A 26679-nucleotide genomic window follows, 5' to 3' on the forward strand; every position below is an offset into this window, starting at 1 on the left:
CCTCCCCCAGCCCCCCAGCCCCCAACAGGCCCTGGTGTGTGATGTCTCCCTCCCTGTGTCCATGTGTTCTCATTGTTCAACTCCCACTTATGAGTGAGATGATATGGTATTTGGTTTTCTGTTCCTGTGTCAGTTTGCTGATACCTTAATAGTTTTCTTTTTTACTCTTTTTTAGATTAAATTAACACCGTTTGAAAGAGAACATTGTTTTCATCATGAATGCTAATAAAGATGAGAGACTTAAGGCCAGAAGCCAAGATTTTCACCTTTTTCCTGCTTTGATGATGCTAAGCATGACCATGTTGTTTCTTCCAGTCACTGGCACTTTGAAGCAAAATATTCCAAGACTCAAGCTAACCTACAAAGGTAAATATATACATATTTTCTAAATTGTTTATTAAGATTTTTAAATGTCTTTTTTGATTGCTATATTTTTTCTTTTTAGAGAAGCATATTGACTTCTGTGAAATGTTTATTATGTTGACATCAGTTCATAAAAATAGAATTATACAACATGAAGCTCAATTACTCATTTTTTGTTAGGAAAAAGATGCTAAAGTTATTCAAGTACCCTTTTCAGCCCAGTATTTATAATAATCAATTTGATCTGCAAGTGGTAAACAGTTTGGTGTTAAAAGAAATAAATTCCTAAAAATAGAAAAATGTTAACAAATTTCACATAACTCTTACTAGTTTATTCCTAGTTAGAGGGGATTTTTTTTAAAACACAGTAAGGTATCTTCAAAAAGAATTTAAGACAGCAGGATAGCTTCAAGTTGTCAACTATATACGTATTTGGTAATAGAAAAAGACAATGTGAAAGGTTTAAATATAAAAAAGATGAAACAATTTTCTAAGAAATGAAATCTGCTAAGCTAGTTGTTTTTAAATGTTTGATATAAAAGCAAAGTTATATGAATTATGGTTGGTCATCTTTGTGTGTGTCTGTGTCCAGTTTCACGCCCAGATAGTTTTTAGTTTTCCTTTTTGATGTACTCTGGGCTTCATTAATACCTCAAGAAATAAAAGGGATGTAGGGAGAATAAAACTTCTTTATTCTCAATGTGATAGGCAAAAATTATGCTGGCAATTTGAATATCCTCTGATATCTTTAAGATGACATTTTATAGACAAATGAAATACCAATAATAAAAGCAAATTGGATGTCAAATCTAAGAGTAAGTTGAATTAGCACATTATATCCATTACAAATTTTGTATGTTGGTATTTGTACAGAATATAGGTCATGTATTAAAGAGTTAAACAATAATTTATGTATTTTTGAGTTCTTATGTATTTATATGTATCAAACTCATTTAAATTGGAAGTATATTTTTTGGTAATCTAGGATGTTTTTATCTGGAAAAATTGATCACATTATGAAATATAATTTATTGATGTCTTATTTAATCAATAATTTAAACCTTTTTTTTTTTTGAGATGAAGTCTCATTCTGTTGCCCAGGCTGGTGGGCAGGGCATGATCTCGGCTCACTGCAACCTCTGCCTCCTGGGTTCAAGCGACTCTCCCTCCTCAGTCTCCCGAGTAGCTGGGATTACAGGTGCCCACCACCACGCTTGGTTAATTTTTGTATTTTTAATAGAGATGGGGTTTCACCATGTTGGCCAGGCTGGTCTCAAACCCCTGACCTCAAGTGATCTGCCCACCTCAGCCTCCCAAAGTGCTAGGATTACAGGCGTGAGCCATCTCGCCTGGCCATAATCGATAACTAAAACCTGTATTTGAATGTCTTCCATTTCTTAATCATAGATATATTCAATTTTCTGTCATTCCCCTAAAATTATCTTAGTTTCAAGTGAACATTAACAGTTATGGTAAGGTTTAGGCTATAAATTAAAAACAAAATCAAGGCTTTTAACCATGCCAGTATAAATAGTACTGAATTATACCTTCTTCCATAAACAACTATTCAACTAGATAAACTACATGAAGCAACTATTTTTAGATATTGAGCAATAGGCAGCAAAGATGAACGAAAGAAACCACCAGTGGTACATGCCTATAATCCCAGCTACTCAAGAGGCTGAAGCGAGAGGATTGCTTGAGCCCAGGAGTTTGACTGCAGTGAGCTAGGACTGCATCATTGTATGCAAGACTCTGTCTCTAAAAAAAAAAAAGAAAAAAATTCACTTAATGGTGTGACTCGGAAAGGGTTTGGGGCAAACGGGGAATTTGTGAGCTGAGCCAAGATATTGAGCTGAAATATTGGAGGTCAAGGAGTGCTGAATGATATAGCAGTTCTGCCCACCCAGAATTTTAAAAGTTTACCAAAACCTGGGGCACTCAGGTGACATGCTGCAAGGGTCATTTTGTTTTTTAATTTTTATTTTAAGTTCAAGGGTGCATGCCCAGGTTTGTTACGTAGGCAAGTTGTGTCATGGAGGTTTGTTGTGCAGATTATTTCATCAAACATGTAACAAAACTTGTACCCATTAGTTATTTTTCCTGATTCCTGATCCTCTCCCTCCTCCCTACCTCCATGCTCTGATAGTCCTCAGGGTGTATTATTCCCCTCTAGGTGTCCACGTATTGTCATTGGTTAGTTCCCACTTATAAGTGAGAATATGCAGTATATTTTTTTCCTCCATTAGTTGGTTAAGGATAATGGCCTCCAGTTCTATCCATGTCCCTGCAAAGAACATGATCTCGTTCTTTTTTATGGCTGCATAGTATTCCAGGGTATGTATGTACCACATTTTCTTTATCCAGTCTATCATTGATGGGCATTTAGGTTGATTCCATGTCTTTGCTAATGTGAATAGTGCTGCAATGAACATGCAAATGCATGTGTCTTTATAATAGAAAGATTTATATTTTGGGGGTATATACCCAGTAATGGGATTGCAGGTTCTAATGGTATTTCTGTCTTTAGATCTTTGAGAAATTGCCACACTGTCTTCCACAATGGTTAAACTAATTTACACTCCCACAAACAGTGTATAAGCATTCCGTTTTCTCCACAACCTTGCCAGCATCTGTTATTTTTGACTTTTTATATAATAGCCATTCTGACTGAATAGTGTGAGATGGTATCTTGTTGTGGTTTTGATTTGTATTTCTATAATGATCAATGATGTTGAGTTTTTTTTTCACATGATTGTTGCCCGCATGTATGTGTTCTCTTGAAAAGTGTCTGTTCATGTCCTTTGCCCACTTTTTAGTGGTGTTGTTTATTTAAAACTATAAAAATCCTGAAAGACAACCTAAGCAATACCATTCAGCACACGGGCAAAGAGTTCATCATGAAGCTGCCAAAAGCAAGCCAAATTGACAAATTGGATCTCATTAAACTAAGGAGCATCTGAACAGCAAAAGAAACTGTCAACAGTTGACAGTGAGTAAACAGGCTTGAATCAACAGACAACCTACAGAATCAGAGAAAATTGTTGCAAACTATGCACCTGACAAAGATCTAATATAAAGCATCTATAAGGAACTTAAACAAATTTACAAGGATCACATTATAAGAGCTCAGCTGTTCTATTCCTACTGTAAGGGATACTCTAGTCCTGCCTCAAAAAACAAACTAAGTCTCAAAAGGATTGAAATGATCTTCCAGTAAACTCAATATCTGCCAGAAAAAAAAATCTCAACAATTTTTAAAATAAGAAAACCCAAATCAACCATATTCTCAACAATTTAATATCCATAATGTCCAGATACAATAAAAAATTACTAGACATACAAAAAAACAGGAAAATTTAATAACAAGGAAAGCACGCAGTTAATGGAAGGCAAATTGAAGTGATGCAGATGTTCACATTAGCAGACAAAGATTTTAAAATAGCTATTATAAATATGCTCAAGAATTTAAAAGAAAACGATATCAAAAGGAATAAGCAGATATGGAATCTCAATAGATAAGTGAAATGTATTAACAAAACTAAATGAAAACTCCAGTAATGAAAATTATATCTGAAATTAAAAACTTATCACATGAATTAAAGATTGGAGATAGCAGAACAACATTCAGTAAACCTGAAGATAGAGAAATAGGGATCATCCAATAAAAAGAACACTTGAGTTTTTACATGTCAATTTATAAGATATTCCATTAAACCGGAGCCATATCTGCAAAGTTCTTTTGTATTCCTTATGCTCTTTGTGTGACTATCATGGGATTATATCTTTAAATTCTTACAAGCTCCATTGTTTTAAAAAGATATATATATTTATATCTATATCTATCTACAAAAAGATATATTTTTATATCTATATATATCTATATGTATTATCTATATGTATCTATATATAGTATCTATATATATGGTAGATAGATAGATAGATACATATATACATACATACATACATACATACACAGATAGATACTCTTGCTCTGTCTCCCACGCTGGAGTACAGTGGCAAGATCTTGGATCACTGCAGCCTCGGCCTCCTAAGCTCAAGTAATCCTCCCACCTCAGCCTCCTGAGTAGCTGGGACTACAAGCATGAGCCAACAGGCACAGCTAATTTTTGTATTTTTTGTAGAGATGGAGTTTCACCATGTTGCCCAGGCTTGTCTCCTGGGCTCAAGCAATCTGCCTGCCTCAGCCTCCCAAAATGCTGGGCTTATAGGAGTGAGCCACCTTACCTGGCCAAAAGATAATCTTTAAAGCCACAGGTTTTAGGTTTTATTATGGCAGTGCCCATTTCTAAAACCAAAATGTAATTTGGATAACTATTGCTGTATAACAAGCCATCATGAAACTAATTCCCTTAATAAAACAATTACTATATCCCTCAGTTTCTCTGGGTCAAGATTTGGAAAGGCTTAGCTGGGTGGTTCTGGTTTGTACTCTTTAATGGAGTTGTAATCAGATGATGGCTGCAGTTGTAGCAGTAAGGATCCGGCTGGCATCTCTTCCTTCATGTATCCTCAGGTTTCTCCAAGGGAGTCTTTTCACTTGGGTAGTTTGGGCTTGCTCAGGGCCTCAAGTGCGTATATTTAAACAAACAAAGAGGAAGTTTCATTGCCTTTTTATACCTAGTTTCAGAAGTTACATGGTATTGGTTCCAGAGTATTCTATTGGTTGCAATGTGAGAAAGCCTTACTCAATTTTAAAAGGAGAGCACAAAGACTGTATTTCTCAATGATAGTAGTGTCAAAGTCACATATGTAAGGAACTGTGGCATGGGAGGTATTGTGTATATCATTGTAAAACACAAACAGCCACAACTAACTTTTATACAATCTTTTACTTTTTATAAAAGTCACCTATGCAAATCAGTGGGGAAAGTAAATGGTGCAGGAACAAGTTGATATCAACATGGAAAAAAATGAACCTCAATCTTCACTCTATACCATACACAGAAAATGATTCAAGATGGATCATAGACCAAAAAGTCAAAGCTCAAATACTAAAGCTTCTAGAATATAACATGGAATAATATCTTTGGAACCTCAGAGTAAGCAAAACTGTCTTAGGACACAAAAATAATAACCATAAATACTTTTTAAACTAGATATGAGCAAAAGTGAAACAAAATTCTGTTTACCAAAGACATCACTAAGAGGAATAGGCAAGCTACAAAATATTCACAAAACATATCTGAGCAAAGATTTGAATCCAGAATACATACATACATATATACACCTATATAAAACAATTTATATAGGTGTATATATATGTATTTATATATGTATATGCATATGCAAATATGTACATATATAATTTGTATATGTATATATTTATATAAATGTATATATAAATATATACATATATAAATTGTATATGTATACAATTGTGTATATATGCAATTGTATATACAATTTATATAGGTATATACATATATGTATTTATATATGTATATATGCATTTATGTATATATGTATATGCATTTATGTATATATGTATATAAATACATATATGTATATATGTATATAAATACATATATGTATATATGTATATAAATACATATATGTATATATGTATATAAATACATATATGTATATATGTATATAAATACATATATGTATATATGTATATAAATACATATATGTATATATGTATATAAATACATATATGTATATAAATACATATATGTATATAAATACATATATGTATATATGTATATAAATACATATATGTATATATGTATATAAATACATATATGTATATATGTATATAAATACATATATGTATATATGTATATAAATACATATATGTATATATGTATATAAATACATATATGTATATATGTATATAAATACATATATGTATATATGTATATAAATACATATATGTATATATGTATATAAATACATATATGTATATATGTATATAAATACATATATGTATATATGTATATAAATACATATATGTATATATGTATATAAATACATATATGTATATATGTATATATGCATATATACATATATAAATTGTTTTATATATCTCTGTCTCTGAAACAAATTGATAATAAAAAACAAGTTTATATAGGGTAAAGTACTTATTCAGACACTTCACAAACATATACATGGCCAATAAACACTTAAAAATGCTGGACCTCATGAGTCATTGGGTAAATACAAATTAATATTACAATGAAATACTCCTATATATCTGTTGGAATAGCTAAAAACATGAAACACTGACTATATCAAATATTTGTGAATCTGTGGAACAATTTGAACTTGCAAACATTGCTAATGCAAGAGTTAAGTTGGAAATTTTTTTTGGTAGTTTCATATACAATTAAACATGCACTTACCATTCATTTGAAGTTCTTGAACAGGCAAAACTAATCAATGGTTTAAAAATATGATAACAGTTGCCTTTGTTGTTGGGGGCAGAGAGGATTGACTGAGAGGGGCATGAGAGGAAATTTTCTGGGAGTATAGAAGTGTTTTCTATCCTGATAAGGATGTTGAATGCCTAAATGTACAGATTTGTCACAACTCATTAAATTGCACATGTAAGGTCTGTCCATTTGACTATGTATAATATTGCCTTAAAAAGAAAAAGAATAGAAAACAAATATTAAAACCCAAAGAATAAAAAAAGATATGGAAAGTTTGAACTAAAGGAATTGAAGACATAAAAGGGGAAACGCCGGTTTCTTTAATACAGTGAATATCACAGAAACACTGCATTGACAAACGTGGGTAAGGCAAACATCACACTTGCAAATAAATTTTAATAACTGATAATATTCACTGAAGATTCGTAATGAGCAAAACATTGGCATAAGGACTGTGTGTGAATTATCTCATTACCTCATTGTGAGATGAGTATTATCACCCCTTTCCTATGTATGAGGATACTGAGGTACTGAGAGATTGAGCAATTTGCCAGGATCACAAATTTAATTCATGGCTCAACTCCTGAGTCAACCCCAGGCTACTTAGAGCCTAGGATGCTAGTCCTGTCTCTCTCACTGTAGACATAAGTATTTCTTTCCTGAGGCACTTACCTGTAACAGTGAATAAATTTACAGAAGCGTCATGCTGATATTTGACCAAAACTGATTATGTGATTTTCAATTGTAAACATTAAATGAAGTTGAAGAAGATTACATGTACTCTTTAAGATCACTGGGTAGCCAAAAAGATTATTTGATTTTTGTAGGATTTTACGCCCTTTGCTAAACTTATTTTTTAAAAGTCGATTGTGATAAATTGTCTTTGTAATCAAAATTTCATAGAAAAGTGATTCTTAATATCAAATCAAGTGTATCAATTATCATCTGAAAATAACAGCTTGTATTAATGTATGTTTTTGGCCTTAGAGCCAACTCTATAAGGATTAAAAATCTTGTTTTATTCTCTTTCTCTAACTTTTCATTCATCTCAGCCCTTATTCTTATATATAAGGGGAATTGATATGTTTTTCTTGGATTAAATGCAAAAAGCTGTATGCTTTTGATGCTTCTTATATTCAGTATTCATTTCAAATTTATAATTTTTTCAGATGTTTTAGGTTGTCTACACGTCAAAGGCTGGTAATCAGAAGCAGAGACTGAATGCAGGATAGAAATCCTAGATATCTTCCAACACACCCTCAGCACACAACCATACTTCCCTACCAGCTCCCCAGGGCTACTATTAGTCAGTCATTTCTAGGTTGTATGCTAATAATAGAGTAGTCACCTTTGTTAAGAGAATTATTGATAATCCTTTGCTGCTCACAGCACACCATTTTAAGGAATGCTGAACCATTTTAAAGAATGCAGAGTCTTCATTTTGGAAATAACAGTTGTTCAACACTATAAAGCATATATTTCCCATTCACTTCCAAAAATTTCAAGTTTTCCTATCTACCTCTTCTTTATAAAATCAAGCACTTTAGAAGTAAAGTAGCTCAAATCCTGACATACCACCTTTTAAAAGTTGTCTTTTCCTGAATTTTAAAAAGCTATGACACAAAAATTACCATTAATTTTGTGTTATGGTGGGGTAAATTGCTTATATACCATGTTCCTGCTTCTGAGGTAAGAATCACAACATTCCCTTGACATTTTCATTTTATCTGTCATGACAACTTATTGACTTGAGATCCGCTGGCACTATCCTTTGCTTAGATAGTTTTGAGAGTCTGAAAGGTTATTCTTGGGCACTAACACACTGGTAGAATGTGAGGTTAAAAATAATCAGCCAAAATAAAAAAAAAATAATTTTGGTTTTAAAAATAATTAACTTTTATGGGCATAAAATTAGCTTTGTTTTCTTTGCTTTCCATAATTCATACCTACTCAGTGTAAACCAAAGATGCAGGCAGTATCTCTGGTAGTAGTTAGCTACTTGGAATAGCTGCAAGATAATATGAAGGGATTTCTTTCCTTTTTTCTCTTTCTTTCTTTTTTTTTCTTTTTTTCTTTCTTTTTTGAGACAGAATATCACTCTGTCACCAGACTGGAGTGCAGTGGCACAATCTCGTCTCACTGCAACCTCCACCTCCTGGGTTCAAGCGATTCTCCTGCCTCAGCCTCCCGAATAGCTGGGACTACTGGCGTGCGCCACCAAGCCCAGCTAATTTTTGTATTTTTAGTAGAGATGGCGTTTTACCATGTTGGCCAGGATGGTCTCCATCTCTTGATCTTGTGATCTGCCCACCTCGGCCTCCCAAAGTACTGGGATTACAGGTGTGAACCACTGAGCCCAGCCTATTGAGGAATTTCTTAAAGTATATCTTAAACAACAATAGAGTTGTAATAACCACTTTATCCAAATAATACTCTTTAATGAAGACTTAACTTAGAACATCTGAATCCATAGGAGCTTGGTTGTTTGCTTCTATTGTTGTGCAAAGAAATTTCCCTTCAGTTCACGTTGCGAATTCTTGCATATTTATGACTACCAAATTTTTTTCTTGAATAGTAAGTAAGGAATCACGGAGGTCAGAATGTTCTATATTTCCAGGTTTCATATTATATGATTATTACTGTAAATATTGTCCTATAAATTGGGCTTCTCATAGTGACTTCTACAGTTTACGCTGCAATTGTAAAAATAATTTTTGAGAGATGATCTTCTTGAATTGCACAATAATGTAAGTATTTTCTATCTCGCCATCATCACTAAGGACTTTGAATGTGTTGGGGATATTTATACTCAGGAATCACTGGTGTCTGTAATGTTATTTGTTTGGAAAACTCCAGAAGATGAGATAGGTATAAGTCACCAGCAAGAAAAGTAACTCATTTAATATTTACCATATATTCACCCATTCTACAAATATGTAATAAGGAATCATTATTTATCAGGCATTGTTTTAGATAAAAATCACTGTCTCATTTGAACTTATTTTTCAGTTAGGGAGACAAACAGTGAAGAAGCAAACAAACAGGTGAATATCATTTCAGATAGTGCTAAGTGCTATCAAGACTATAAAGCCAGAGAATGACTGGGCCCAGGTACCCTATTCAGACTTTATCATGTATAAGTCTCACAACATTGTTTTTATACCCATTGTTTTCATACCCATTTTATAGATAAGATACTTGAGGCTTAGACCCTGAATCTCTTGCCCAAAAGCAAAAAGCTATTAAATAGCACAACCAAGATGTGTGCTTACATTTGTCTAGTTCAGGGCCCATGTTATTGTCAACTCGCCATGCCCTTGAGGAAAACATTACATTTTCAAGAGGATAAATATTAAGATATAAAAAATAACAAAGTTTTACCATTATTTCTTTAGCAGCAAGCTATTTTCAATAACTTCTAATAGCAGTAATTATGTTTTGCACCTCCAACATTTCTTAAACGTATATTCATTGACAAGAAAAACTTCAAAATTCCCTTTTTCAATTTGTATTTGCCTATCTTATAACTAGGGATTAATGTATCTGATAGAATGGTTCTTTGTTTAATCAGAATTTTATAAAAAATGAATAAGTAAGGCTATATCTTTTTCTGTAATTTATGAATTATTTAGCTGTAAAATTAAGCATATGTCTCAAGTAGAGATGTCAGTTATTAACTCATCTAACTTGTTTGATTTGTATTGATTTGTTTTGATACATCTATTAATATGTATTTTGTCTGGATTCAGTATGATATAGCAGTGAATTATTTAGCAAGATAGAAAGTGACCAGCACTATGGAGAAAAATGAATCAAGAGAGGGAGCTCAGTAGTGGTGGGTATGTAGTAATCAAATATTGTGGTCAGGAAAGCGCTTACTGAGAGAATATTTTCACAAATGCTTAAGCTAGTCATGCAGATATCAGGAATATTTTTGCAGAAAGAACATCAAGTGCAAAGGCCCTGGAGTGAAAGTGTGTCTGGCATGTGTAAGGATCCTAAAGAAGATGGTATGGCTAAACAAATAGTGGGATGGGAGAAAGAAGAAAATTGACTAAACAGATAATTAACAGGAGAGAGGAGGGATTAGATCTTCTACTGCTGGCATTTAGTCTGAGTATTATGGGAATCCACTGAAGAATTTTGAGCACAGTCTGACGTGATCTGACTCTCAGAATAATAGAATCATTCTGATTTCTATGTTGAGAAACACAGAAAGAAAGAGATCAAGAAATAGGGAGCCAAGTTTGAGGCTATTGTAATAATTCATGTGAGACTTAATGGTCTGTGGCACAAAGTGATAGGAGTGGATACACAAAGATAGAGCCAACATGATTTGCTGATGAGCTGAATACAAAGTGAGAGAGAAGTCAAAGATGACTCCATGGCTTTTGTGGTTTTGTTTTGTTTTGTTTTGTTGTGGTCTACAGGTGGAGCTACCATTAATTAAAGTGGGAAATACTGTGGAAGAAGTCGTTTTGTGGGAAGATCAAGTGGACATATTTTGTTTGAGAAGGGTATTAGACACCTAAGTGAGATGCCAAGAAGGCATTTGGGTACATATATAACCCTGAAGTTCACGGAGATGTCAATTGGAGATATGAGTTTGGCCATTAACATATAGAAATTTTTAAATCTACAAGACTGTTAAATAATTAAGGGATGAAGCAGAATTCAAAAGATTGGCTTCTGGTATACTGTCAAGTCAGGAGATCAGAGAAAGGAAGAATTAACTGCAAAGTGAACTGAAAAGGAATGCCCAGGTATATAGGAGAAAAATTAGGAGTTATAGTATAGAAGTTGTTAAATGAAAAAAGTAAAAGGAAAGAGATAATCAGTGGTGTCAAAGTCAGCTAATATGTCTAGAGAGATGACAACTAAAAAGTAACATTAAATTTAACAGAGCTCACTGTTGACTTTGATAAAAGCAGTGTCTGAGTGTACCAGCCAAAGCCCAATTAGGATGGATTCTTGAGAGCATGGGACTGGAGACATTGACTATAGATAATTCTCTTAAGGAAATTTTTGACAATTGTGACATAGGCATTAGCTGGAGAAGCAAAGAGATCAAGAGACTTGTTTTAATGCAAGAAATAACAGCATATTTGTATTTTAATTGAAATAATCTAGAAGAAGAAGAATTGGTGATACGTGAGACATGCCAGATAACCTACACCTTATTGAAGACAGTATTGATGAGATTATTTTTCCTAAAAACAGGGTACATTTAGAACATGTATTAATAAAAGTGGCTTATTTTGCATAATAAATGCATCTCGTTCATTATCAGTTGCAACTGTTATATAGAAGGAAAGCTAGGTTAAACATAAAAAAGTTTTCAAGGAGGAATGTTTAAGTATGATATGATACAGGCTGTAGGCACTATATATCTTTAGGAGATTAATATGTAAAGATTTGGAAACAGAAATCCAGAAAGATTAAATAATAATGCTAGGGTCACATAAGTAGATAATTTAAAAAACTGATGTTGGGATCTAAGCCCACTGTTTTTTAGTAAAATAGTGTTTGTATTATTAAGACAACTTACCTGTGTGCAACCCGTTTATATGATAATAATTGAAATCCATTTAACATTGTATATGAAACATTGTTCTAAACATTATTGGTCTATGGAGCTTCACAGAGTGGTGGAAGTGACACAACAATATAAGGTAATATATGATGCACTATTGCCATGCAAACATACAAGAAGCCTTCCTGGAATTAAGAAGATACATAAAAATCACTAAGGGCTACAGTGATTATCTATGTACTCTTAGCAGGGTAAAAGAGAGCTCGGCCTTGAGGCCCTTGGATTGTGTCTTTGTTTTTGCATAAATGTGGAAATAATTTTAGAAAGGGCATAGTTTGTTTAAAGGCAATTTTTATTGGGATAAAATCCAGTCAACTATCTTTTGGTAGAAAACTCTTTTTGAATAGATTTTGTAAGCAATTGGTTTACTATTCTATAAACTATTGAGAAGCAAAAGTTTTTATGTGCAACTGCTCATTTCATAATTCAACTTCCCTAAATTTGGCTCTAATTTCTTGAGCCTTATTAAAGGAATTTTCACAGTGAGATTTTTCTGTACATGTGTATGAATATAAATTCAATGACAGTTTTAAAAATAATGTCATTAGGTCTTTTTTAAACAGAAGATTTGACAAACACTTCTCTGATTTCTTAAGAACTAGTAATATACAGTTTGCATTTTTGTAATAATCCTTTAAACATACTGCTTTAATCCAACTAATTCAAAAGAGGCATAAATTAGAACTAAAGTCTTTTTTATTTATAAAGATGGTCATAAAGGGGTTTATTTGACTAAAGCCACAGTGAGCCAGAAACAGTTTGGAAATTAAGATAAATACTTCAGTAATACCGATGGAGTGGTGAAGTGGAAGAAGCAATAGAAGTGAACCTGTCGGAATATTCAGTGGAAATATAAGTAGAGACCTTTTGAAAAAGAATCTTGTTTATCTGAGTAATGCTAAACATTAAAATACAAAATATAGCTGTAATGGGTGATGGGGCTTAGAATTAGAAGATAAAGATTGGTTTGAGTTCTTTCTGTGACATGAACAGTCTATGTACCATTAGAATAATTGTCTTTCTGAGTCTAGGTTTTCTCATCTGGAAATTAAGTTCTTCTTGGGGATCAAATTAAATAATAAATGGGAAAGTTCCTCAGATGTTACAAACCACAAAATGGAGGTTGTGACAGATTTCAAAGACAGACCATACATGTTTTTAATTAATTGAAGGAATATATAAAGAAAATTTAAGGTATTTAAGAATATAATTGTAGTTGAGCATCTTGGGTAGAATTTTTGCTACCACAGATAACAGCAAAGACATTTGAAATGAAAGTCTACAATGCATCCTCATCTTGACACCTTTTTTTCCAAGTAACTGCATGATAAATTATTGTACTTCACTTCTTTGTATGAAAAAAAAGCTGAGGGGAAAAATCTTATATATCATTGGTTTAAACTAAACAGGTCATTGATCACTTCTAGCAATTAAGGAATAAGCTAATTAGGGATGTACAAATTTGACCAATAAAGAATTGTAACAGAAAAAAATACTTTGGCCACAATGCATAAATTAACACACACCATGAGGTAAAGGTTTGAGAGAAATTCTAGTGTGAGGAAGAATGAAGGAATTCAGCTCTTTAATGCAGGCAAGCTGAGAATAACAGGGGCACAGTGTATTTTAAACCTTTCTACTCCAGGTGTGGTTCAAGCTGTGGTAGTATCAGCAAAATCTGAAAGCTTGTTTGAAATGCAGAATCTCAGACATACTCTGTGACTTGTAAACAAAAATATCTGTATTTCAACAAGAATCCTTGAATGCATGTTACATCCTGAAAAGTAATGTTCTAGGGACCCCCCTGATTCATGTGAGAATATGAAGATTAGAAAAGGAACCCCTTGTGACTGCAAAGCATTATCACAATTGGGTCTCTAAATAGCACATTAACTTCTCTAAATTATTAATAAGATGGCAATAAATCCTGATTTAGATCGAAGGTAGATAAACCAAGGCAAACAAAAATCAATAGTTTAAAATATCGTGAGGTAAAGCTTTATTAGACTTATGTATAAGAGGTGGTGTTGAAATACAGAAATGATTTATACATTATTCTTATCTTCAAGGGCTTCTAGTGTTTGTAAGGGACAAAATAAATAGACAAAATCATTGCAAAAAGACCAGTGCCATAGTATAAATAAAACCAAAATTTTAAAATAATTTAGAAGAATTTGGATATGAAATTGAACTTTGAGCATTGGAGGAAGTTTAAAATTTATTCAATGAAGCATATGTTGGTATTGGAGTATCTTCATCATGAAATTGACCTAATTTAATTGTGATTGGGGGAAAATGAAATAGGCAGCCTCACGTGGGAGAGACTGGTGGGAGAGCGGGTATAGCAAAAGATAATTTATGAACCTGTTACAGTAATTTAGAGAAGTAGTGATATGGTGGGCAGTAGGAATAAATATATTGAAGAAGGGAGAATAGAAAACTTGCTTGATAGACTCTATAAGGCTTTAAATTTAGCTGGATGTTGTGTGAGGGGGGTTAAACAGACTTAAAGTGATGGATTATATAAATGGAGGAAAGAAGAGTAAGGAAGAAAAACTAAAAGTGATTCAGAAATGTTGAGACTGAGGACTAGATCATTTCATTGAAGTCATTAAAATCAATGAGATCAGATGATTGGAGGAAAAATTGACAATACGTAGCAAGCTGTGGCAAATTCTAAACTGGAACACTTGGGAGAGATGATGGGGTTGTGGGTGTGTACTTTGAAGTCATCAGCAGAGAACTAACAATTTATGGGAGAGAAACTAAGGAAGATAATGTATAAATGGAAAGCATTTTTTCATTGCTTATACCTGCTGAATAGTACCTGAAATTGAAGAGAACAATATTACATGATGATATTTTTAAATTTCCCTCTTGAAAGTGTATGTGCAAGTTCTGATGCAAATTCTCTGCACACCTTTACCAGATGATGCTCCTTGGGCAAGTGATTAAGAACTTTCATCTGGAGAAAACCTGGAGAAAAGTCTCACAGATGATTGACATTTATTTGTTTTAGATGAAAAGCCAAACTGAAATTTTCTTGAATCTATGAAAATTGAATTTTAGATAAAATGCCACACTGAGTGCCCAGTATGAGCAATGATCAATGATCAATTTTACATATACATACACACACACATATATATTCTGGCAAATTATTTTAAATTTCATAATAGCAAGAGAGAGGGTGTGATTTGAACAGCTTCCAAGAAAAAGAGAAGACACATTCAAAGGCTTGGAAATGCAAATGGTGATATGGTGTGACTGTGTTGCCACCCAAACCTTACCTTGAATTGTAGTTCCCATAATCCCCACGTGTCCTGTGAGGGATCTGGTGGGAGGTAATTGAATCATGAGGGCAGTTTCCCCCATGCTGTTCTCCTCGTAGTGAGTGAGTTTTCATGAGGTCTGATTGTTTTATAACCATCTGGCATTTCTCCTGCTTGCACTCATTTTTCATCCTGCCGCCCTGTGAAGAAGTGGCTTCCACCATGATTGTAAGTTTCCTGAGACCTCCCCAGCCATACGGAGCTGTGAGTTAATTAAACCAGTTTTTCTTTATAAATTGCCCAAACTCGGGTATTTCTTCACAGCAGCTTGAGAACAGACTACTACAGATGGCATGAGACATCTCAACTGTGACTGTCACAATTGAGAAGTTTCACGTATGCCTTTTAACATTATTTTTGATATACACATACTTGACTTTAATAGAATTAATTTTATAAAACTATATTGTTATAAAATAATGTTATCTGTTTTATATTACACACATAACTTTTTGCTTTATTCCTTAATTTATAGTGATCTTAGTTTGAGGAATTATCTATCTGTCTTGTCATATTGTCATATTTGTCTATTATTTGGAGTCAATAATAGATGTTGTATTAAGTTAAGACCTTCCAATGTTTTCTACATTAAATTTATATACTCGATTGAAACAAATACCAAATATGTGTGACATGGTGTTTAATTTTAAACATTCTTCGAAGCTTGAAGAAAGAGAAATTCTGAGTAACTTGAAGGAAGCTATGAAGCAATTGTCAAAGTAGTATCAGTCATGCTCAGAATGATACTCTCAACTTTTTTCCAGGAAGTTTATTCTATCATGACATTGCTTTTCTGGAAATGTACTAGATATTTATAGCACTAACTTTTTTACAGGTCAATAGGAAAAAAGATCCCAGCAAGGCTTTTGAAAATTTAAAAGGACTCATTCTTATTCAAAGTATGAATTTACTCCGTAACTATAAATGATAAATCTCACAATGATGGATTATATAAAGCATCCACTATTGACAGTTGGCCAAATAAGAACAAAATGTAATTTAAAAGTATGGATGTGATACAAATGTGACCATGTGTAATTGCCACACTCCTACTCCACAACCTGTCTTGGCAAGAACACAGACCCCATGACATAATAAGCTTAATTTGTTTCTGATTTATATTTCCCTATGTGATATCATCTGTTTTATTATTGATACAGATAATGTTCTAAGACCTAATGAGCAGAATGATCTATAACATTCCATCACAGAAAAGCAAGAGAATTTGATTTGTTTGTGTTCTTTCTGATTTGGACTTGCATTTGCAAGGACATAATGGTTAGTGTGGATAGCATAATGATATCTAAGAGAGCATAATAATAACATAATGTACACCTGCAATTTTGAAGCAGTCTTTTGTAGGGCTTTTAGGTATGACTAATATTTTTTCTTTATATGCTTTGAACAATTAGCTTTAGAGACTAAATGTACACAGTAGAGAATCATAGGTATTTTTGTGTTGGTAGAGGTAAATTATGAGTTATCTTGATAACCAGAATGTTTTCACATGATCTCAAGCCTCAGAAAACATATTGGAGGTCAGCTGATGCCAAGTTAAGATGAGCTAATTTTCCCAATGTTAAATCTAAGAGAGAATCCATGCCTTGCCTTGGACAAAAAGCTGTAGTATTTCTGGAAGTTATGGGAAGAAGCTTTGAAGGCACTCCATAGAAATGATGCTCTGATACTAACTCAGCATAAAAAGCCCTGGAACTTTAGAGATCAGAGGAGAAATGCTAAATTTAGGGGGAAGGCAGAAGTAGAAAAGATGCTGAAAGGCTTGAAGAGAAACGTTTTTATTTAGACAGCTTTGTAGAGAATACGTTGGAGATCTGACTATACTAAAGAAACATGAGAAGAGCCCTACTGATAAAACTGCTATTTCCTGAAGGAAAAAGAAAAGTGGGTAGGGCAATAATTTGTGCTGAATATCCTGAGATGGCAGGGAAAGGTGACTGTATTTTGATCTGGATCTATTTTTAGTTGTGAAGTTTCTCTGCTAAGGAATTTTACTCCTTAGATTGGAATACATTGGAACTTAAGCTTCTCCAAAGCTGATTTTCTTTTTAGCCCCATGAATTTCTGTCTTTCATAAAATGTTATTTAAAGGATGTGGGAAACATTTTTTCTCTTTTCTTTTCCTTTTTCTTTTCTTTTTTTTTTTTTTTTAATCTACGTAGTCTTCTCGTGAGAGAAACTGACAACTCCACCCAGTTCGGGATCTCTGGCAATAAATGCAGGATTTCAAGGTTATAGGATCTTGTTCATTTAACACTCAAATACTGAGGAAGTCTGTGTTGCTTAATCCTAAATTTATTAGATTCAGTATGACTCACCACTCCCTTCCTTTCTGGGGTGAAGAGGAAGAATATAGACCATCGGGTCAAATGTTTCCCCAGGCTGAATGAACGATTGTATTAAGGGACACTAAAAGGGAGATACAGAGAATTATTTTTAGAACAAAAGTATTTCAAATAAGAGCAGAGATTACCTAATCCTTATCCTTCCCCTTAAATAGGGGAGCATCTGGCTATCAATTAGGAGATTCATTTTATTAGACTTGCTAAAGGAAATATAGATAAAAAGATATTTCCATTTTAATATTAGGGATACCTAATGGTCTACTATGTTATATGGTTGTCCTTTGTCACAAGTATATTTTCATTTTTGTTGTGGATGAACATTTTCTCTCCACTAGGCTGTGAGTTCCATGAGGACAGGAGTGTGTCAAACTTGTAATCAATGTCTTTCCAGCATGTGCAGATACCTGGTGTTCTTAGATGAGTCAGTCATTGCCTGCAAAAGTCACATTTTGGGAGGGTAGTGACTCACTTTCTTGTGCTAGCAATCAGAAATTATTTTAAATATGATTATTAACTACATGTGGAAAACATATAATTTTCCCTGTGACTTCTGGTAAGATATCAAGAGGTGTTAATAAAGACAAATGCAGAAACTCTTCAAAAAAATGCACACATACATACAAACGTGAAAATTTTATGTTGTTTATATGAAATTCTATCCTCGGAACCATTTCATTGTCCCACAGTGGTTTACTCCTAATGGGTCAAGAACATCTTCTCTGTGTCATCCATCCATCAAAATCCGTAATATGCAATGATTTCTATATTTAAGCAAGTAGATAAATAAAAAATCGTGTCATTGCTTCATTAATTTTAGAAATAATGAGATGGTAGATGTTTCCAAAACTGTGTTGCTAAAACAAAAGTGGGAATTTAAACATCTGGGTGATTAAGATTAGAAACTGGGAACAAGGTAATAGGAGAATGCACTGCTAAAATGAACAGTGAAAAAGAAGAATTACGGTGGATTAGGTCAAAGGTTTAGGGAGATAGAACAAAGGAGTCATTTAGGACCTAGAGGTAAGTGCTGCTGACATCCCGAGGAAGGGTGGGGCTGTTTAACCAAGCACAGAGCTGGCCTCCTCTCAATGGCACGTGTGAAGCAACACACTCACCCTTTTACCCAAGGGGAAAAATAAAAAAACAAAGTTCCTGTCCAAAAAGCTTTAAAACTATGGACGATCTCAAAAATCACATGCCCAAGAATTTCCAGTTTAGAATTTTTTTTTAAAAGCTCTGAAGTGTATTGCCAAATTATTAGTCTTCAACTTTGATGAGTTTGAACCCAGCAGAGCCAGTATCCATTTCTGATTTATGAAATCCACTGAGTGTCTTAGCTTTATGTGTTAAGATACAGGCTCTAAAATTACCAATTTTTTTTTCTGTTTTGGTTGATAATCCTGTGGAAACAAAAATGACTTTGCTTGGTTTGGCAGAAATGCAAGAAAGATAAGCTGGTTGGAAAAGAGGGAACCTGTTCCAATCCCTGTCCCAAAGTCTTTTCATAATGTGTGCGTCAGCCTAAGAAATTTTAATATGTAATGCCTAAATCTAATTATTTAATTTGGCTACAATGAATTGTTGAAGAATGTTTAATCATTTTGCTGCTAGCATTGTCACAGGGCAATATTAAATCATTTGGAAATGATAATACCCCAGGTTAGTCACTATTTTTTCAGCTGTTTTTTCTTGTCAAGTTGGTTTGAAACTAAACCCCACAGAATTGGTTATGATGAAAGAAAATAAAGCAAGTGGCTATATCAACTTTACATTTATTTTTCTCACTGTGTAAGTAAAGACAAAAAAATGACATAAACAGCTCTTAAACATCTTCCTCCTCTCATTGCCATAAATTCAGGGACTCACCATGTTTCAGAACCTCTGGATAGTCTTCCTGACCCCACCTTTCCCCATTCTCATCCACTTGAATAATTTAGCCAGACTTATCTTTGTAACACTCAGCTATAGTTGTTGCCACTTTTCTGAATAAAACATTTTAGTAGCTTCCAATCACCTACATAATAACCAAAATCTTCAACCTGCCATCATAGGCTGTAATCATCTAGATGCTGGCTTTATGTCTCGTCTCACTTATTTCCACCCAACATAGTCCCTATATTTCAGCAGAGCACATTTCCTCAGTCCTACAAATAATTATTAAGCACTGAATTTGTCTCAGACTCTGAGCTAGGTGCTGGGAATTCTAAGATAATTACACCATGGTCTTTGCCCTGACAGAGGTCACACTCCAGAGTAGGAGACATATTAGAAGTGCAGTATGTACGTGCAACCTGGAGTAACATGTGCTCCTGTACAGCCTAGTGTTCATTCTGCCTGGAACAAATTTTTCTTTATGTGTTTCCTCTCAAAATTCTATCTGTCTTTCAAGGTGCTCAAATATCACCTCCTTTTAGAAGGCGATATATAATTAATTACTTGAAAGGTTTAACATTTTATATATACTTCTATTAGAATTTATTTCACATATGTTGTGTTTTATACACATAACTGTTTCCACACTGATCTGTGAGCCCCTTGCAGACAAGGCTCACTAATCCCACGACCTTAACCCCGTAGTCAACACTGAATACACACTAAATGTTTATAAATATTTGTGGATTTAATAGCATTTTAATATTATTCCATTATCATAAAAAATGCAGAGATGTTCTTATCTTACTAATTCTGATTCAATGGAAGATAAGATATATGCTTTTTAAATATATCTTATTTGGCCCAAAGCAGAGTTTAATAATCATACTCAAAACAATATTTATTGACTTTTCCTATCTAACAAGCATGGTTCTAAGAACTTTATATAAATTACCTCCTTTAATCATCATGAGAACTATGTGAGTTGGGAAATGTTACGATTTCCTTTTTATACATTTTGTATAGACTTTTAAAAATACATCATTATCATTATAATGACTGATAGATACATAGCCCTTACTATGTGCCAGACGCTATTCATAATGCTGAGCATGCATTAACTCGTTTATTCCTCACACCAGCATGGCTTATCACATCATTTCTGTTTTTATCCTCACTTTATAGATGAGGAAACTGAGATACAGAGAGGTTAAGTGACTCATTCTAGATTACACAGCCAGTGAGCTGGGAGACAGGATAATGCCCTGGTGGCCTGGACCTAAAATTCATACTCTTACTCATTATGAGAAGTAATATTTCACTTTGTAATTAACAATGCAATGCATGGTTCAAAATAATTGAATATTATTCATAGGCGCTTGAAACAATAAGGATTTCGATTATATAAACTACTTACTCTACTAGTTGGGTCAAAATAAACCCCTGGGAATGCTTTTACATACTTTTGATTTTGCTGATTTCAGTCTTGTTAAATAACGGAAATTGCATGGAAGACATAGAATTGCCTGATTGAAATAAGGTTTGTGTGAAATGCATTTTCTTGTTAAGGCTTTAGATTATATTTGTTTACCTTTTGTCTTGGTTCCATTCTTCTCAGTTCTACTTTACAATCAGTATGGCGTATTTGTTGGATATTATCCCTGCATTTGGAACTGCTAAAAAATATTACACCATTGGGTCTCTAGTCGGAAAAATCATTAAAGTTATATTTAGCTTAATAGAAAAATAATTAGTATCAATTTCAGACTTCTATCCAATGTACAGAAAGCATGATCCATAAATGTTAGTAAGACATTTATGTTCAGTAAAGTCATGCTCGTTTGAGATTTCAAATATCATGTCTTCTTCAGCATACTGCCTTTTGCTTTGTAAAAAACTAAGATAAAACCCAGCTTAGAAACTAAGGGAAATAACATTTAACCATTATAAAGTAGAAACAAAAAAGGAAGGAAATGCTAAAAAATATGAAATAATAATAAAGCCCATTGTTGATAGACGGAATATATGGCCATTATATTTAAGGGACTCAAATATCATTTTTACAGAGGTTAAAACTGCCATGATACTTTTTAGAATTATCTTGGTGCCTATATCCTAGACATTATCTCTTTTTATCTTTCTCATCAATTAATAATAGGCTACTTTTAAATAATGAATTTGTTAAAAGTCAGATAGCATATAATGGGCTTTAATAAAATGATGAATATTATTTCCTTATTAGCATTCAGTATTCTAGGATTTAAAAAATAAGATAATATTGTAAGTACTTGAGGTAAAATCTAGTGAAAGGATTTAGATAACTTATAGGAGTCTGTGCATATCACAATTACAAATAAAACAAAGTATTGGGACCTAAAGAGAAGTGTCAAAAAAAAAAAAGAAAAATCAAGACTGCAGACTCCAATTCAATTATCAGCTGTGCTGCTACGTAGTTTTGTAACTTTAGGGCGTGTGACTTCACCTGAAAAGGATTAAAGAGCTTCATTTGTATAACTATGCATTTGCATTAATTTAATTTCAAGGTCTATTCTAGCATTAAATTTTTGATATAATTACTGGATTACTGGTTCAGGGTCATATCTCTTTCAGAGTACATTTTCTGGGATTCAGTTTCTTTCTTTACATCTTCTTTCTGCACATATGAAATAGAAAAATTTCAATTCTCCAAACACAGGCATCAATCTAAATACTATCAAAATTAGGATGGGCAAAAGACAAGCTGCAGACTGGAGATAATATTTGCAAAAGATATATCTGATAAAAGACTGTAATCCAAAATATACAAATAACTATTGAAACTCAATGATAAGAAGACTAACCTAATTTTTAAAAATGGACAAAAGCCTTAACAGACATCTCACCAAGGAAGATATACACATGGCAAATAAGCATATGAAAAGATTCTCCATATCATATGTCATCAACAAAATACAAATTGAAACAATAAGATACAGCTACACACCTATTGGAATGGCCAGAATCGAACACTGTTACCACCAAATGCTAATGAAGATATGGAGCAATAAAAATTCTCATTCATTGCTAGTGGAAATGCAAAGTGGTATAGACACTTCGGAAGGCAATTTGGCAGTTTCTCACAAATCTACACAGAAGACCCAACAGTCATGCTCCTTAGTGTAATATTTACTCAAAAAAGTTGAAAACTCTGCTTATTAGTCCATTTTCACACTGCTGATAAAGACATACCCGAGATTAGGTAATTTATAAAGAAAATGAAGTATAATGGACTCACAGTTCCACATGGCTGAGAGGCCTCACAATCATGGCAGATGGCAAAAGTCCTGTCTTATATGGCAGCAGACAAGAGAGAATGACAGCCAAGTGAAAGGGGCTTCCCCTTATGAAACCATCAGCTCTCATAAGACTTATTCACTACCACGAGAACAGTATGGGGAAACCACCCCCATGATTCAATGATCTCCCACCGGGTCCCTCCCACAATATTTGGGAATCATGGAAGCTACAATTCAAGATAAGATTTGGGTGGGGACACAGCCAAACCATATCACTATGTCCACACAAAAACCTCCACACAGATGTTTATGGCAGCTTTATTCATACTTGCCAAAACTTGGAAACAATGAAGATGTCCTTCAGTAGGTAAAAATTTAAATAAACTGTGGTACATCCAGGCAATAAAATATTAGCACTAATAAAGGATGAGCTATCAAGCCACGAAAACATGGAGCAAACTTAAATGCATACTACTAAGTGAAAGAAGCCAATCTGCAAAGGCAACATATGTATGGTTTAAATTATGTGACATCCTATAACAAGCTAAACTTTGGAGACAGTAAAAAAATTAGTGATTGCCAGGGGGAGGGGTGGGGGAGAAGGATGAATAGGTGGAGCACAGACAATTTTTAAGGCAGTGGAAGTACTCTATGTGATACTACGATGGTTGATACTTGTCATCATTCCTTTGTTGAAATATATAAAATATACAACACCAAAATTAAACCCTAAACTATGAAGTTTGGATGATTAATATGTGCCAACGTAGGTTTATTGATTGTAATAATTATAACACTGAGGTGGGGGATGTTGATGATGGGAGAAGCTATGAATGTGTGGGGCAAGAAGTATATGGGAAATTTCTGTATCTCCCTCTTAGTTTTCCTATAAACCTAAAACCGCTCCCAAAAAAGTGTATTTTTTAAAAAGTAGAAAAAAATGCTAAGAGATTTATGACACACTTGATTTGATGTTTACTTTGTATACATTAATTAATTTTATAGATTTGCAAATATTAATATAGATAGATGCTTTAAATGATAATTTAAGAATGTGAACACAGGGTTGTAAAATATTTCATATTTAATTTTTTGTATATTTACATGTTTTTTATTCATTTTAATACTGTGTGTTTTTCACACATAAATATTGTATTAAGGTACAAACATAATATATTACATCTATTTCTAAATAATTATGTTGAAAACTGTAATTACATATAGCTATATTGGCCCTTTTATGCTGTATGTATTCATTTACAAAGTGGGACAATATGTATATTTAGGCAAGTAAATATTTTGCCTATTACTAATTTTTCTTTCTTTCTTTCTTTCTCTTTCTTTCCTTCCTTTTCTCTCTCTTTCTTTTCTTTTTCTTTCTTCTTCTTTCTCTCCTTTCTTTCTCTTTCTTTCTTTCTTTTTTCTTTCTCCTTTCTTTTTTTTTGCTTTCCATAGACTTGCTGCTTTCAAATAGCTGTATTCCCTTTTTGGGTTCATCAGAAGGACTGGATTTTCAAACTCTTCTCTTAGATGAGGAAAGAGGCAGGCTGCTCTTGGGAGCCAAAGACCACATCTTTCTACTCAGTCTGGTTGACTTAAACAAAAATTTTAAGAAGGTCAGTATATTTATGTATACATTTGGTTAAATTCATTTACTTTCATCTCTCTTCTTCTCCTGTTTTGTTTTGCTTTGCTTTAAGGGACGCAGTGTCAAATGCAGTGCATCACGTACATGTTGAAAAGTAGCATAAAGAATATATTGCCTCTGATACGCATTCTGGATTTTTATGGATTTAAGTACATATGCATGTTCTTTATTTAGAGTGAATAAATATAAAAAGCTTTGAAAATATAAATGAAAACATCAAAAATTAGTTAATATACACTAGGCTGTATAATAGAAATGTGAAGTTTGAGATTGAAGAAATGACAAATTAGTTATACATCAAGAATGAATATTTATATCCCTAACAATAGTTGTAAAATTAAATTTTATTAACTTTCAGTTCACAAATAAGCATACTTTCAAATGATAACGTGGCTATAATAACAAACACCATACTGCTTTTTCCACACTCTCATTTCACATCTGAACAGGTTTCTCCTACAAGTCAATCACTCTCAACAAGTAAAGATAAATATTCTCCCAACTATGGGTTCATTAAGACAATCTTACCGTGACAAAGAAACATACACTAGTAATTTAAAATTCTAAAGGCAATTACTACTATATCCTACATTTTCAACTACCAGTGTGAAACCCGGAGGAAAGGGTGCCACACTTTAGACATTGTCTATTAACTAGTACTTTTGCAAATATCAATATCTATGCAAGCAGAGATAGATGCTAAGACTGGGAGAGATTGAATGCTGATAAGATTACATAATGTCAGATCTCTTCTGCATCTTTGAAACATCTTCTGTTGTCTTTTTAACCCATCTTTGTCAGAAGTATTGAAAAAAAGATTAGGAGTATTTGCAAGGTTTAAATCCAATAGTTACCAATATTGAGTTCTTCTTCTTCAAAGAGAATTGTTTATAGGCCATCCTAGGACTTTGGACTTTGAAGCTACATACAGTATTAATCTACAATGACCACTTTAACCCTCTAATTGTGAGATTTAATAGCCAAATATCAGTTGTTCAATTATTTTAGAATTATTTGTTCTCAGGGCTTTGGTCTACACAAAGCATTTATCTTCATATGTAGTAATATTACTTAATTTCTGAAATAGAACAATGATATTTGGTTTTTAGTCAATTAACTTCTAAGTAGTTCTTTCACACATTTTTAAGGCCTACCAAAGGCAAAGGAGTTATTTCTTATAAAGGCTCATACTTAATAGAGAAATTATTTCTGCAAATGTATACACATACATTTCATGTAATCTGTGTTTTTCGATGAAAAAATGAGGGCTAAAATACTGCTAGCAATTGTTTTTGACTTCTGTTAATCCAAACACACTAAAAAACTCATATGATTAACTTTAAAAAAATTAAAGTTATCTGGTAGCCTGGATATTGTTTAACGTAAAATAAAATAAGCAGTTGATTACGTACTAGAATTTGAAAGTTTGTCCTCCATTCTAATATAAAATTATGGCTCCATCCCATTTTTTTCTTAAGGCTGTATTTTTTCTTCAGGAATTTCTTTTAAAAATACTCACACTCCTAGTATGAGCCAATTGATGGCATCGAGTAACATCTTAATTTTTGTAAATATCTTAGCAGGGGATGACATGTTTTATGAAAGTGGCCAAGGAAAAAAATCTTAGCTAACTTTGCAATTTTGCTTTAAGAGATGCTGCATAGCTTAAAAGGCATTTTTTCCAAATATGTCTCAGTTTTACCATACTAGCAAAAAGCAATTCATACTTTTAAGGGAATTTGTTCTTGTTCTGTTCTCTGCCTTCAGGGATTGGAAGAAAAAGTCCCTTTATCTGAACTGAGTGTATTAGATCATTGCTTAAAATAAATTCTTAT

The 26679-nt window shown here is 33.1% G+C and overlaps 1 protein-coding gene across 2 annotated transcripts in view; it reads left to right on the top strand.

Annotated features, from left to right (window-relative positions):
- Window positions 1-26679, top strand: part of SEMA3D (semaphorin 3D) — a 192076-nt gene that overhangs the window by 66719 nt on the left and 98678 nt on the right. For both annotated transcript variants that reach the window (XM_024250396.3, XM_009243069.4), the window contains 2 exons: window positions 176-366; window positions 24652-24812. In XM_024250396.3, coding sequence (XP_024106164.1) covers window positions 216-366; window positions 24652-24812 — 312 coding nt within the window. In that variant the 5' untranslated portion in view covers window positions 176-215. The remainder of the gene's footprint in view (window positions 1-175; window positions 367-24651; window positions 24813-26679) is intronic.

Source organism: Pongo abelii, chromosome 6, assembly GCF_028885655.2.
Source record: "Pongo abelii isolate AG06213 chromosome 6, NHGRI_mPonAbe1-v2.0_pri, whole genome shotgun sequence".
Lineage (NCBI taxonomy): Eukaryota > Metazoa > Chordata > Mammalia > Primates > Hominidae > Pongo > Pongo abelii.